At 38.0% G+C, this 13,773-nt stretch overlaps 2 protein-coding genes across 2 annotated transcripts in view; one reads left to right on the plus strand and one right to left on the minus strand.

The window, feature by feature from the left end:
• Window positions 1-59: 59 nt before the first annotated feature.
• Window positions 60-3,410, plus strand: syt18b (synaptotagmin XVIIIb). Its single transcript, XM_016680584.1, has 2 exons — window positions 60-810; window positions 1,800-3,410. The coding sequence occupies exons 1-2, from the start codon at window positions 666-668 to the stop codon at window positions 2,756-2,758; spliced, it is 1,104 nt and encodes a 367-aa protein (XP_016536070.1). The 5' UTR covers window positions 60-665; the 3' UTR covers window positions 2,759-3,410.
• Window positions 3,411-3,868: 458 nt separating this feature from the next.
• LOC103150276 (putative leucine-rich repeat-containing protein DDB_G0290503) overlaps window positions 3,869-13,773 on the minus strand; it is an 11,896-nt gene continuing 1,991 nt past the window's right edge. Inside the window, exons 6-20 of the mRNA XM_016680580.1 lie at window positions 13,089-13,208; window positions 12,555-12,656; window positions 12,267-12,475; window positions 11,908-12,172; window positions 10,281-10,320; window positions 10,085-10,127; window positions 9,934-9,991; window positions 9,782-9,855; window positions 9,622-9,706; window positions 9,437-9,527; window positions 9,234-9,325; window positions 8,726-8,824; window positions 7,956-8,078; window positions 7,729-7,874; window positions 3,869-6,003 (exon numbers count right to left, since the gene is read on the minus strand). Coding sequence (XP_016536066.1) covers window positions 5,982-6,003; window positions 7,729-7,874; window positions 7,956-8,078; window positions 8,726-8,824; window positions 9,234-9,325; window positions 9,437-9,527; window positions 9,622-9,706; window positions 9,782-9,855; window positions 9,934-9,991; window positions 10,085-10,127; window positions 10,281-10,320; window positions 11,908-12,172; window positions 12,267-12,475; window positions 12,555-12,656; window positions 13,089-13,208 — 1,569 coding nt within the window. The 3' untranslated portion in view covers window positions 3,869-5,981. The remainder of the gene's footprint in view (window positions 6,004-7,728; window positions 7,875-7,955; window positions 8,079-8,725; window positions 8,825-9,233; window positions 9,326-9,436; window positions 9,528-9,621; window positions 9,707-9,781; window positions 9,856-9,933; window positions 9,992-10,084; window positions 10,128-10,280; window positions 10,321-11,907; window positions 12,173-12,266; window positions 12,476-12,554; window positions 12,657-13,088; window positions 13,209-13,773) is intronic.

Consider the following 13,773-nt stretch of genomic DNA (forward strand, 5'->3'; position numbering starts at 1 on the left):
AAACTACTCAAGTAAAAAGTACAGCATAGTAAAAATATTCCTAAAAGTAAACATAACTAGTTACTACCCAACTCTAGTCACAAACTTAATTTTGATGAATGGTTGATTCCCATTCGTCTGGTTGCCATGGCAGCAGAAAGAGGGAGTATAAAGGAAGTATTAGTGATGCTTTAGTCCTCCTGCGCTCTGCAGGCGGTGCTGCAGGAAGTTGGAGCCGTAGGGTGCGGGGACGTGGGTGGGGGATGGAGGTTTATGGTTGTCCTGTAGTGACGATTCACTGACATCTGGAGCAGAACAGAGAGAGATGTAGCGGAGGTATTATGAGCTGGGAAATCCCCACCCACCGCAGATGAGTGATTCTCTTCAAGTCGCTTCACAGATGAGAGCAGCACTGTCCTGTGATGGGGACGGGGAACATGTGGAGGGTTTTATGGAAGCATTTTAGGAAAATGACTGAGGAGGAGATGAAATAACCAGAATTTCTTTTTCTTCATTTTAGTTTTCTATTGTTGTGCCTTTGTTGTGTCAAACAATGGATTTAACTCATTTTCTAAAACTGACAGCTTTAAGAGTCATTTTAAATACTTAATTTTTTTTAACATGATCTTTGGACTTTTACCTGTGGATGTTTTTAAAAAAGGCTCTGACCTAAACGTTTCGGTGCCATGCCGTACCATGATGAAGAGTACCCGGGTCAGCCCCTGTGGCAGTCTGTGCTGCTTTTCTGCTGCAAGGGCATGATCGAAGGGATCATGGTGGTCCTCTTCTTCTGGCTCCTGGTGCAAGTCCTCTTCACCAAACAACTAGAAGGTATGCTTTTAAAGTTTTAGAGTGCAAATATTTATCTAAATTACATGATAAGGCTAAAAAAAAACAACACCTGAATCTCGCTTTGAGATAAATTTTTGCAGTTTGTCAGAATTACTTCTGCTTTATTTTCTCCCAGAAGTGACGGCTGCGGTTCACGGTTGTTGTCTTTTTTCATCTGGGTCGGACACTTTTGCAGAAACATTATCCGTTCTGGGAGTGCATTAGGCACCTGTTCAGCAAAGGATTATACACAAAATCTGGTTATCCTGGTTTTAATGTGGACCAGTCACAGATTCACAGATTCAGCTCTAACTGTTTGCTTGTGACCAAAGTCAGGGAATCAACAAATTATTGGCTGGATGTGAAAATAATTCAGCCTCAATATGTGTATGTGTTGGAAAACAATTTCAATGTTTATTTAAATATCCCTGCTGTCCTTTGGAATCCTAATGTTCATCAAAGTGATAGAGGTGTATTTTTGGTCAGACATCCTGAAAGCCAACGCTGCAAAAACACTAAATCTTGCCAAGTATTTTTGGTTTCTTTTGTAGTGCAAATATATTAGTACACTTAAAAGAAGACAAAAACTAAATTATAAGTACCTTTTCAGCACAAGATAAGAGCTTGTTTTAAGTATAAAATTCCTTAATATCGGTGAAAAAGTGCTAGTTCCACTGACAGATTACTTCACTTCAAACATGGAAAAATGTCTTGTTAAAAGTGAAATAATCTACCAGTGGAACAAGTAGTTTTTCATCAATGTTGTGTACTTAAATCAACTGTCTATCTTGCTAAAGTTACTTTTAAGTTTGTTTTGTCTCATTTCAAGTGTACTAAGAAATTGGCACTAGAAACTAGACCAAAAATACTTCTTATATTTTGTGTTTTTTCCAGTGTAGAACTAAAAGAGGATTTACTTTGATTTCACTTTGACCTGAAAGCTGGAAGACCAAACCTTCTAACAAAGCTCGTCTTTCTTATTCCTGCAGTTCATCTTCAGGTTCTTCTTCTGGTTGGACTGGTCGTGTTTTGTCTGTCTCTGCTGCTGGGATGTTTTATGTGCTGGAAAAACAGTGACATCTGGACAACAATCCCTAAATCATTTACCTCAACTCAGACTTCTGCTGAAACTTCCACCTCAGCGCACGAAATACGTCTCCAAAGAGAGGCTTCTGGACCCCGGCTGGTGTTGGGCGGAGAAACGCCGGAATATCCGTCCACGTTTACCAGCCCGGCTCTTTCCGAGAGTGAACGTTCACCTCGTGTATTTTCTGACCGAACCCAACCCGACAGCGATGAAGATGAGCAGACTGCATCTCGTTTTTCCCTGCGTCGCTTCAGCTCCCCACTGCAAACAGCTCCGCTGTACAAACCCATTCACCCGAGCCGAGCTTCCCTGCCGTCGCTACCCAAATTGGGAACGCTGACCAGAACATGCAAGGCCATGCAGAGGCGCTGCACGGTGGCTGGAGATTACAGAGCGTCCAGTGAACGCAGCAAACTAATCAGGATCAGTAATAACTCACATTTAATTCCCCTGGCTCCGCTGAGCTACGGCTCCAGCGCTTCCCGCAACAAACCTTTCCTCCATTTCACTGCGGCCTTTTCTCCGGACCAACAAACACTGACAGTCACCGTGTTAAACCTAACTGGGAGACCTCAGAGCCTGGAGGACGTGACTGTCCTCGGCAGTCTCCCACCTTTGCACGCCTGTCCGACTCGGAGCAGCTTCAGCCCCGAGTCCAACAGCCTGGTGCTGATTCTGAAGGTGAGCTCTCTGGACGAGCTCAAAACCTGTGAACTGAGACTAAATCTGTTTGCCACTGAAGCCGTCGCTTTAGGAGGCGTGGTGGTGAGATGTGGAGAAAGAGACTGGAGATCAGAGAATCCGCTGCACTTTGTGAAAGAACTCATCAATGTTGAAAATGTACCTGTGAGCGTGCTTTAACTTCTACGCACTGCAAAAACACAACATCTTACCAGGTATTTTTGGTTTAGTTTCTAGTGCAAATACCGTACTTGAAATAAGAGCAAACTAACTTATACGTTTAAAAAGGTTCTCATTATCACTTAAAATGTCTTGTTCCATTTGCAGATTATTTCACTTATAGCCAATTCCTTTTTAATAAATATTAAACCTACAGAGTGCAACTTTATTTTTATTTTTTACAAAATATATATGACTGTCCTAACAGTATCAAATAGATAATCTGTGAAAAAAATCAAGTTCATACACCTTCTCCCAGAGCTACTTTTGCCATCTGAAGAGATGCACAGCTCCCTGTCAAAAATAACCAATCAGAGACAGGAGGAGGGTCTTAGCGCTGGCAATCAGCTTGTGCTAATTTTGGAGAAGCAACTTAACGTTCCAGGTAAACTATCTATCCGGTGCCATTGGTGGCTATGCTAACTAGTCTTAGCATTGTTAGTAGACGAGGGTGATTGACAGCGCTAAAACCCTCCTCCTGGCTCTGATTGGCTGTTTCTGATGGAACAGTGTATTTCTAGATTACAGCAAGTCCATAAGGAGAAAGCAGAGAGCTCAATTCTTTTCAAAGGTTATTTTTTCATATCATAACATAAGGGTACTTTTAACAAATGTGTAAAAAAAAATTATAAAAGCTACATTGCTACTTAAAGAAATATACTTAAAACAAGCTATTACATGTTTCTCAAAAGTTACTTGTAAATTATTTTTTGTTTTATTTCAAATATATCAAGATATTTGTACTATATCCAGACCAAAACACTTAAGATTTTGTGTTTTTGCAGTGTTACATGGAGTAGTGTTGTACTGATAAACGGTGTGATAACAATACAAATTGCTACAAATGTATATTGGTAAGAACAGTTTGAACAGTTAGCAATTACCACCATTGTACCGTCCTCTGAACAATAGATGTAAATCTCCTTCAAAAGACTGTACATGTACAGAGACCAATGAAGACTCACTCACTTCAGCATGCAGAATGCTTGGAGTTGCCTCAACTGCTTGAACTAGTTTCTAGTAAATTCAGCTGGGATCTATGAGTAGACGGACAGTCAGGTACAGATTGAAGTCTGAAAAAGTGTTTTTTTATTTAACCCAAACCACAAACTTGGGTAAATATAGAAAATGACAAAATTGAGCCCATAAAAGAGGTCAAGTCACCGAACTCTACTCAAACTGACAAGAACACTAACTCAAACAAACAAACCTACATAAATGAGACAAAGGGGAAACTTAAATACTGGCTGACAGGCCCACAAACACATAACAAGGGGAGAACAGGCAAAAACCTAACTGAAGCCAAGATAAGAAAATCCCACTTACCCTCCCTCCTCTCCCGGACCCGCTCTATTAGAACCACGTTCCCCAGTGCTGACAACCTGGACATGATCAGACATCAGCACCAGCAGGTAAACCAGCTTGGAGTTCCTTTATTTGGACAGAACAAAGTGCACTTAGAAACATAAATCCTCTTACTGCATGTGGGAATAACTTTTCATTTTTATGGGCAGAAGTAAAGTAATTCCCAATGTTTGTGTTTCATGTTCAGGGGATTAGGTAAAGTCTTGCAGAAGCTAAATGCAACAGATCATCCCTTTCTGTAATGCCATTGTGGTTTAATCCTTCACCATTTTCAATCCTTAGGAAAACGCTCCAGTCTAGAACAAAATCTGATCGAGATAATCTTTGTGAGACTGCATAAGCAACATCTTTACTGCAGAGAAATCCAGCCTGCATACAAAACAATTGGATTTTATAGACACTTGTGTTGTATAATATGGAGACGTTTACATACATTCATCCTGTGCATGAAAGAAACACAAAAGTTGAGTATACAGGTTTACGTTACTTTGATATTTTCTTTACATGGAGAAAATTACATAGACTCAAAATATGCACAAAACATCATCAATAAGTCTTCAATAAGGTTCTGCTACGGGTCTGTTTGACCAATTTTCTTATTAGAAATATTGGACTTAATTTAAATTGGTTGGTTTTCTGCCACATGGTATTTAAATTTCCATTTCAGAACCTCAGTGATGGTTTTCCAGAACCATTTATGGTGAACATTTGGGATGATTGTCCAGGTTTCAACCATCTGAGCCATTTTCCATGAGCCATGAAGGGAAAATGGTTAAAAAGTTCAAGAATTATCTTGTTTCTTGTTGATATCTTTTTTTCTTCATTTTACTACTTTAACATTGAATGTGTGTAGGTCATGTGTTGATGTTCTTATAAGCCTCTTAGCTCAAACTACTCTAACATGCATGTTGATGTTTTATGGGCTACCGGATATATAAAATGAAGTATCTTAAATAGAAAAAAGACAAAACTCATATCTTTTGATGGCCAAGCCAGTTTACCATCAACATGAATGGAAGCTTTCCAACCAAGAAAAAACTCCAAGCCTGACACCTGGAAGCGTGACTAAAATTTGCAGGCAGCGCTACAACATAATAGTTTAGATCAAAGCATGTTGTAAGAATGACCCAGTCAAAGTTCAGACCTAAATCAATTTGGGAATTTGTGGCACGACTTGAAAATGTTCACAGATGTTCCCCATCGAACCCGACTCAGTTTGAGCTTTTTTGCACAGAGGAGCAGACAGAAAATGTGTTGCTGTGCTGGAAGTAAAATACCCATAAAGACTCACAGCTGTAATTGGCTCCACATATAATTTATTCATGACGGTTTAATGCAAATGAACACCAGACTTTTTAGATTTTGTGAAAATGTTTTTCTTCCACTGCATATTTATTCGACCCTTTGAAAGTTTGGAGTTTCAACGCCACAAGTGTGAATATTTTTGCAAGGCACAAACATCTACAGTCTGATCTGTAGATAAGCCTGTAAAATTAAACTGACTGAACATTTACATAACAGTCTTTAAAATGTATGTAAGTGTATGTAAGTATTTGGGGATGCGATGAGCACAAAGCTGGGTGGTGCTTTCGAAAATATAAATAAAAAATATACATTCAGTTTGATTATAGAGTTCAATGCTGCTTGTTTTTTTCCAGATACTGAAAATTATCTAAGCTACAGTTTTTCCTCTTCTTCATCTTCATCTGGATTGCAAACATCTGCAATCTGATCCAGAAATACTCCATCAGGTTGATGGTGTTCCTCCACCGCAGGTCACCTTTCACCCCCACAGACCATCAATTTCTGCAGTTTGCAGTCAGAGCGGTGAGACTTTAACACTTTTTAAACAGAAAAAAAGAGGAAAAAATAAAACAGTTAATATTCAAATGTGATCAATGTAATAGAAAAGGACAATAAAATGAGTGAACAAAATTAACAAAATGAGAAAAATATCAAACAGAAATTAAGATGGGAATCTTAAACAAAAGCTCCAGTTCCCAAACGATTTGCAAATTTTACTGGACAATAATTATCGCGATAAACAATAATATTGAGGCTATTTTCAAGTAATATATTGATAACGGCATAATAATGCAAATTCTTCCTCTCAAAAATCAATAAGCCAGCAGAGATCACTTCACACTGAAGCTGGAAGATATTTGAAATATAAAAAATAAAACACAACAGACCAAAATAATAAATAAAAAACAAAAAGAAACACAACCATAACTTTAAATAAAATGGATGATAATGTCTCTAAACTAATTTTGTCCTTCAAAAATATTAAGCATAAGAATGGAAATTATTGATCTTATTTTAATTTATCATGAGATTAACTGATTGCTTATTGCTACAGGATCAGTTGCAGCCAAAGCAGGAGTTAGGTTGTAACTGAGTGGATCATATTTTGTCATGTTTTATTTCTAATTAGTTGCAAATTACTGATGTGTTCTCAGGATTTAACAGATGTGGTGATTCACACAAATGCAGCTTTTCTGTGTCTGGATGTTAAAGACTCTCAGCCGTATTTAAGCTAATCTTAAATATCTACTCAGTTGTTTCTGCCTTTCCTTCCCTAGCATAACAAAAGTTATTTGGAAGTATTTTTAAAACCACTTTAAGGTTTTTAGCTTTATAAACAAACTGTAACAGGTTTTCATAAGGCTGCTCACCCAGGGTGCCTTTCTTTTTGGGGCTTAACAAGCATTTGGGAATTTAAATAAGAGAAACATTGACATATTTCAATGTCCAGTCAATTGAGATTATAAACACTAAAAAAAGATGGCCGCACATCAAGTTTAGTGATAAACTAAAAGGCTTTTTAATAGTTTTCAAAGGAATCTGTAATATTTTAATGTTTGTTACTTAGATAGGTGAAACCTGACCTGGATAATTTTACACTTAAAGGAAATTCAGTATTGTGACAACACAGAAATGCCACTTTTGATACGTATTTTGGCTCAAGGTCTAAAATAAATTGGCGAAAAGGGGGAGGTTATAATATATAGACGGGCTAAATTTCACCATAAATTCTCTACATTGATGTTTTGATTATGTCTACGTGAAAATGTTAAAATGTTGAATTTTAGTTAAAATAAACTTTTCTTCATTCTGCACTCTTCTCAATCAGCCTAATACTAGTAATACATCTAATAATAATAGTAATAATTTAATACATCTAATTATCTATTACTATAATATGCAGGCAGGATTCATGCTGAGGCTGATTCCTCTTACGTTTCGAATCAGATTTGCGGTTATTTAGCAAAACCAGAGGAGAAAGAGTCTTTTTATTTTTCAGATTGTTGCTAAAACATGGAGTTTAAGGAGTTGGGCATACAAACCTTCATCCCCTCCCCTCGTACTGGATGCAGTTTAATTAAAGTAGAAGCTGGGATTAGCTGTGTCTGCACATATGTGGACATATAGGTAATGAAATGGGACGCTCTCTTTATTGGATGAGATTATGTGTGGACCATGATTACTCACACATTTCAGCAGACAGAAAACTATTGCGTATTTTTATGGTTGAGGGAAAGTTGGACTTAAATCTATGTTTAAATCTGCAGTGTGAAGGTTTTACCTCAGTGTGGGCTTCCTGTTTTACATCCCCTTCATCCACTCCTGACCAGTCACCGTTCTCCTCATCCTCCTCCAACACCGGCATCAAAGCCGAGCCAGGCTGCCAACTTCTCCTGTCTGCTGCAGCCTGTAAACACCAACAAATAAAAAACTGGATTTGTTTGCATATCTCAGCCATGATAAGTTGGATTTCCTGTTTTCTTCTCACCCTAACAACCAGAGATGTGGGAGTCCAGTCCTGAGTTGAGGAGGATCCACTTTGAGCGACTGATTGTGTATCAGCTAATCTTCCTGCCTCCTTTCCTTCTCGCTCCTTAAACAACCTCTTTAACTACAATCAACAAGATGCAGGAATTTAAATTCATTATGTATTCATAAATATATGACTTATTTGACATATAAAGCATCTTGATCTGGTGGCATTCCCTAAAAATCTAAATATATGATTGATCAATTAAAAATTGGCAGCTCATTTACTTTTAGGTGGCCAGATCCAGGTTGTGTGAACCATGAAAACCAAATTTTGTTTACAGGAAATATTAGCATTAAGTTGATCCAGTGGTGGTACCTTTGTATTGCATAAAAAAATCCAGAAAGGTTTTTGACTAGATTGTGAATTAAAAGTGTTGCTACTTGCCCCACCCGTTACCTAGCAACCGAGTGGAATGCCGCCTGTTACCTAGCAACCCAAAGTGTAAACGTTGAGTTAGGGGGCAAGGCCAGCAGCAGCTTATTTAGATTTAAAGTGACAGCAGACCCTAAAACACCTCAAAGTGGGCAGAACTGACCAGACTAAAACGTCAATGTCTAAGAATGATTTTGTTCAAAAGATGTGATGACATGTTTTGTATCGCCCATTGAACTATTCTAATCTGTTCAGTGAAGCATATTAGGTCACCCTTATTTTAAATCCATCACTAGGAGAATGTTTCTTATGTCCAAATTGGACAAACAGAAATTAAAATCGTCTCGGTCTACCTGCTCAGTGACCTTTCGTCTCTGCTGCTCCACCTCTTGGTCAACAATGCAGATGGTTTTATTCTTCTTGTCTTCAATCCATAAAGTCTCATTTTTACCCTGCAGAAAAGATACTTGTCATTGACATATATTTTAGTATATAAAATATTTTGCGCACTGGAAGAGAAGGGTATGTTCTTGTAGACATTCCAGCCTTGTTAAGATTAGGGATATCTGTACATGATAAACTGGTTTGAGCAACAAATCCCTAATCTATGGATCCAGGATTCTGGTTGGGTTGTGGCAGTGTGTGGAGTGTTCTGTACAAAATTAAAGTTTATTAGTCTTATTATTATGCCATAATTATTATGTTAGTTGAAAATAGTATCAAAATGACAATGTTTTTGTTTCTGGGACAATTTATCATCCAGCAAAATTTCTTATTGTGACAGGCCTTTAGAAAATCTGCAGAGCAGGGTGTTATTTTGTTTGTCAAAGAAAAAACCGTAATAATCAGTAAATTATTCACCCCACTGTGGGAAACCTTCTGCCTCTGGTTGGTATGTTTGTGGAGGGCTGGAGGATTCAGCTGCTGCGTCTCATCCGACTTTTCCCTCCACTCTGAAATCACACACAAGGTTTTAGCTTTAAATCCCTGCTGGGGAAATCCCTCAATTTTACTATTATTATTATTCTTTACTTGCACCTTCTTTTAAAAGCAAAAGCTCCTACCGTCTTGCTGCTCGTGTATTGAGGCAGGGTTTGACATATCCGCCTGAACTCCTCCACAGTTTTGACAAACTTCAGACGCCTTTTTCATGAGCTTTCACAACAAAGTGGAGAAAGAAAAGAGACAGTCCAACCTTTTAGCCTGAAGTCAATTCCCTGTGGTTTAAACCGGGAGAAGGTTTTTGTACCTTGAGTTCAAGAGCAGAAATCCTAATTTGAGCCTCAGCTCGTTCCATCTCTCTCAGCCGTTCCATAGTCCTCAAATCATGCTCTCTAACACAGAAAAAAAAAAAAGAAAACATCATTTTAGGAACATTTTTTGACTGTTTTTCTGACACTAGTCCTCACCTCTCACTCACTTCCCTTTCTGTTTCTGAAAGTTTTTGCTTCAGCCTCTGAACCTCGCCGCTTTGCGTCCACAGCTGAGGATCATGTATGCTCAGGTTAACATTTACGGTAAATTTCTTAACACTTTAACATTAAATGTGTGTTTGTGTTACCTGGGGAGATTTATTTCTGCTGCATGTGGAGTCTAGTGTTAAAGAGGATTCTGAAAGGCTGAAAAACAATGAAAGGTCAAATCACAGAGGTTATATTCTGAGTATTTTTCCAACCCTGCTTTCTGTGGAAATCTGATTAAAATTCTCTCACTCCGTCTGTGTGTCTTTGTGAAGAGTCTGCACCAAATCACTACCTGCAAACAGAAGCTCAGTGAGCTTTACTGCCCCCTTGTGTTCAAAGAATACAAACCTTGATTTGTTTTGTTGTTAAAGTTAATGAAGATGGTTAATTGCAGCCTCATTGAGAATATTTACTCTTATTATAAAACAACAAAATGCATCTTTACCTGTTTCCTGTTCAGACCTCAGCAAAGACTCAGATTCTCTCTGGAAGATTAAAAGGAGATAACCTCATTATTTTTAACAATCGTAGGCCTACTTCTAAACTTTTTGTTCTGGTCTGATCAGTGAAAATTTTCAAAAAGAAATTGGGGAACCAACTCTGTTCTGTTCCCATTTCAGTAAGACTTTCACAGAAATCCTGTTACTATTCCTGCTGCAGTAACACAAGTTACACAGTTAAACACCTTTTTATTGATTTTTTAAAAGGGGATTATGATGCAAAATTCACTTTTTCCCATTTGGGTTTCACTTGCTTCTGAAAACAGCCCAAGTGTTTAAAAAATCCACCCAGATGTTTTTTGGCGTGTCTGGAAAATTAGCTAGCAGATAAAAAAACAAAACAAAACAAAACAAAAAAAAAACACCGGATTATTGAGTTACGCTGCGTCGTTACCTAACAACCCCAGTCCAGCCTGTCACCTAGCAACCAGAGCAGTACTCCAGCACATTTGGTCAGCGGGTTTTACTGCTGTTTGCACTGCAAGAACACAAAATCTTACCAAGTATTTTGGATTGTTTCTATTGCAAATCTTAGAAAACTTGAAATAAGAAGCTAACTTTTTGGGAAGATGTAGAATCTTGTTTTAAGTAAATAATTTCTTAATATTGATGATGCACAGTGGCGCAGTTGGTAGAGCTGTTGCCTTGCAGCAAGAAGGTTCTGGGTTCAATTCCCGGCCCCTGTCTTTCTGCATGGAGTTTGCATGTTCTCCCTGTGCATGGTGGGTTTTCTCTGGGTACTCCGGTTTCCTCCCACAGTCCAAAAACATGACTATCAGGTTAATTGGCCTCTCCAAATTGCCCCTAGGTGTGAGTGTGTGTGTGTGCATGGTTGTGTGTCTCTGTGTTGCCCTGCGACAGACTGGCAACCTGTCCAGGGTGACCCCGCCTCTTGCCCAGAACGATAGCTGGAGAGGCACCAGCAAGCCTCCTGACCCCACTGAGGGATAAGGGTGTAAAGAAAATGGATGGATATTGATGAAAAAGTACGACTTCCGTTGGCAGATAAGTTAACTTGTAACAAGGGAAAAATGTCTTGTTACAAGTGAAATAATCTGCTGATGGAACAAGCACTTGTTTGTCAATATTAAGGAATTATTTACTTAAAACAAGATTCTATTTCTCGCTGAAAAGTTACTTTTAAGTTAAGATATTTGCACTAGACACTGGACCAAAAATACTTGATAAGATTTTATGTTTTTGCAGTGTGTGCTGTTTTGTTGTTGAATTGCCATCCAGAAACCAATTGTTGCATTATTGTTGGTTGTGCTGGAGGCTCGACTAATGCTTTTCAAAAATATACAGTTGCATAATTCTGCATCTGTTTGCAGCCGTTTTCTCACTATTGACTGGATACTGCATGTAATATATTTTCTGTTTTGTGACCTGATAATTAAGCTCAAGTTCTCCATGAAAATATTTCTAGTGCAGAATGTGAAGACATACGACATTTAGTTAGGAAACCTGAAGTTTACGTTCACATCTGAGCAACTTGAAATAGTAAATGTCTTGAAACCATAAATTAAACATATCAAAGCACATGAAAGAGTTGTAAATGTGTTGCTTCCTTACTGTATCAATGGTGCAGTTTCTCTTGAGTTCTTCTAACTCGTCTTGTGTGGACTGAAGGTTCAAAGCAACATTTTGCCATTTTTCTGTCCAGTATGAGGCCAGATCTTCTAGTTCTTTGATGCGCAGGAGTCTCATTTCATCCTTTTTTTGATACGTTTTCTCATGCATTTGCAGCATTTTTTCCTTCTCTTTGAGCTTTCCTTCCAAACAGACACACTGATTCTGCAGTTTCTGATTTTCCAGGTCCAAATCGTCTGGAGATGTCCTGTGAAATATATATTTTGGTTATAACTGTGTTAACTTGCAGAGTTAATATTGAACCTTCAGATACCGTTGAGTTCACCTGTTTACCATCTCACCTGCGCTGGTTGATGTTTCCCGTTGATCCGTTTAATGCATCATGTCCTCCTGGGTTTCTTTCAGTCAGGAGATTCTCCTTTTCTCTGATCCGATCTGTGATCTGTCTTAAGTTTATGTTTCTCTCCTCGTTTAGCTCCTGCAGCTGACGTTGTGACTCAGCCAGATGTTTCTTCATCACTTCCAGTTCTTGTCTCAATTGTTTATTTACCTGCTCCAAAGACACAACACACATAGTTTAGTTAAGAACTCAAATAAATTAACAAAACAACTAAAATCTCTCTGGGAACCTCTAAGTTCTCCTTCTTTGGATTAGAGACGATGTTGTGCATCTCAGAGCCGTGTGGTTCTGTTGTGGTTCTGTTAAGCTGCTGCTCTGGGTTTTCTTTATCCTATATAAGAACAAAAGTTAAAGATGATGGTTAGAAATGATGCACAAGGTATTTAAATACATATGAACGACACACCTTTAAGATTTCTAGTTGTGGAGAAAAGATATACAGCTCCAGGAAAAAAAATAAGTGTTCTCTATGCTGTCAATCATGCTCTAGTATGCACAGCTAAATGTGCTAATGGTGGAGAAACAGGAAAACTGTTCATCCCCTGTCATTGGTGGCTATGCTAACTAGCGTTAGCATTTGAGGCTGGCTATGTTGTAGTAAACAAGAGGTGATCTATTTTTTTCATTGATTATCTGTCTTGTATGCTTTTATGTAAAAAACATATATTTTAAATAAATGTTACCAACTGCAGGCTTGAGCATGTACATTTCAGATTCAGGCTGTTCATTCTCACAGAGAAATTGTATAAAATAGCAACTTAACCTGAAAAGAGATTTTGCTGTTTTCTTCTCTAAGATGGCTTTGCACCTCAGAGCAACCCGGTTTGACGTCACTGACTCTCTTTTCCATCTCCTCCATTTGATTAATCACCATCTTCTGTGTCTGCATTGTCAACAAGAATAAATGACAAATAAAAAAATCTGGAATCAGATAAAAACTGATAGTAACAATGATATTCTATAGCAGAGGCAACAAATTCAATTTCTTTCTGGGCCAAATCAAGATCATCAATGCGCTTGAAGGGCCGGTTGTGCCAGAAAATATTGATAAAACCTGTTCACAAACTGTTAAAATGTCAACAAATTCTTAAAATTAAGTAATATTACTGAACAACCTTTCAGTCCCTCCAGGATTTTGTGGTACTTTTTGTGATCTTTGGAATAAAAATCAAAGTGTTTATGGCACTAATTTGGAAATATTTGAGCTTATTTATGAGGTTAAATGTGACTTTTTATTATTTGCTGTATAGATTATAGACTATATTCTGACATCACTAAAGACTGAGGCAGCTGTTTAGCACAAGAAACACAGTTTTTGACATTTTTCGAGAGAAACCTGCAATAAACTCCCAATTATTAGCACAAAAAAGTGCGGGGATTTGTTGATTTCGTGTGAATTTCCACAATAATTCTCAAGAAACTGGAGAGACTGATCGATATAATTCAGC

Source organism: Poecilia formosa, unplaced genomic scaffold (genome assembly GCF_000485575.1).
Source record: "Poecilia formosa unplaced genomic scaffold, Poecilia_formosa-5.1.2 Scaffold246, whole genome shotgun sequence".
Classification (NCBI taxonomy): domain Eukaryota; kingdom Metazoa; phylum Chordata; class Actinopteri; order Cyprinodontiformes; family Poeciliidae; genus Poecilia; species Poecilia formosa.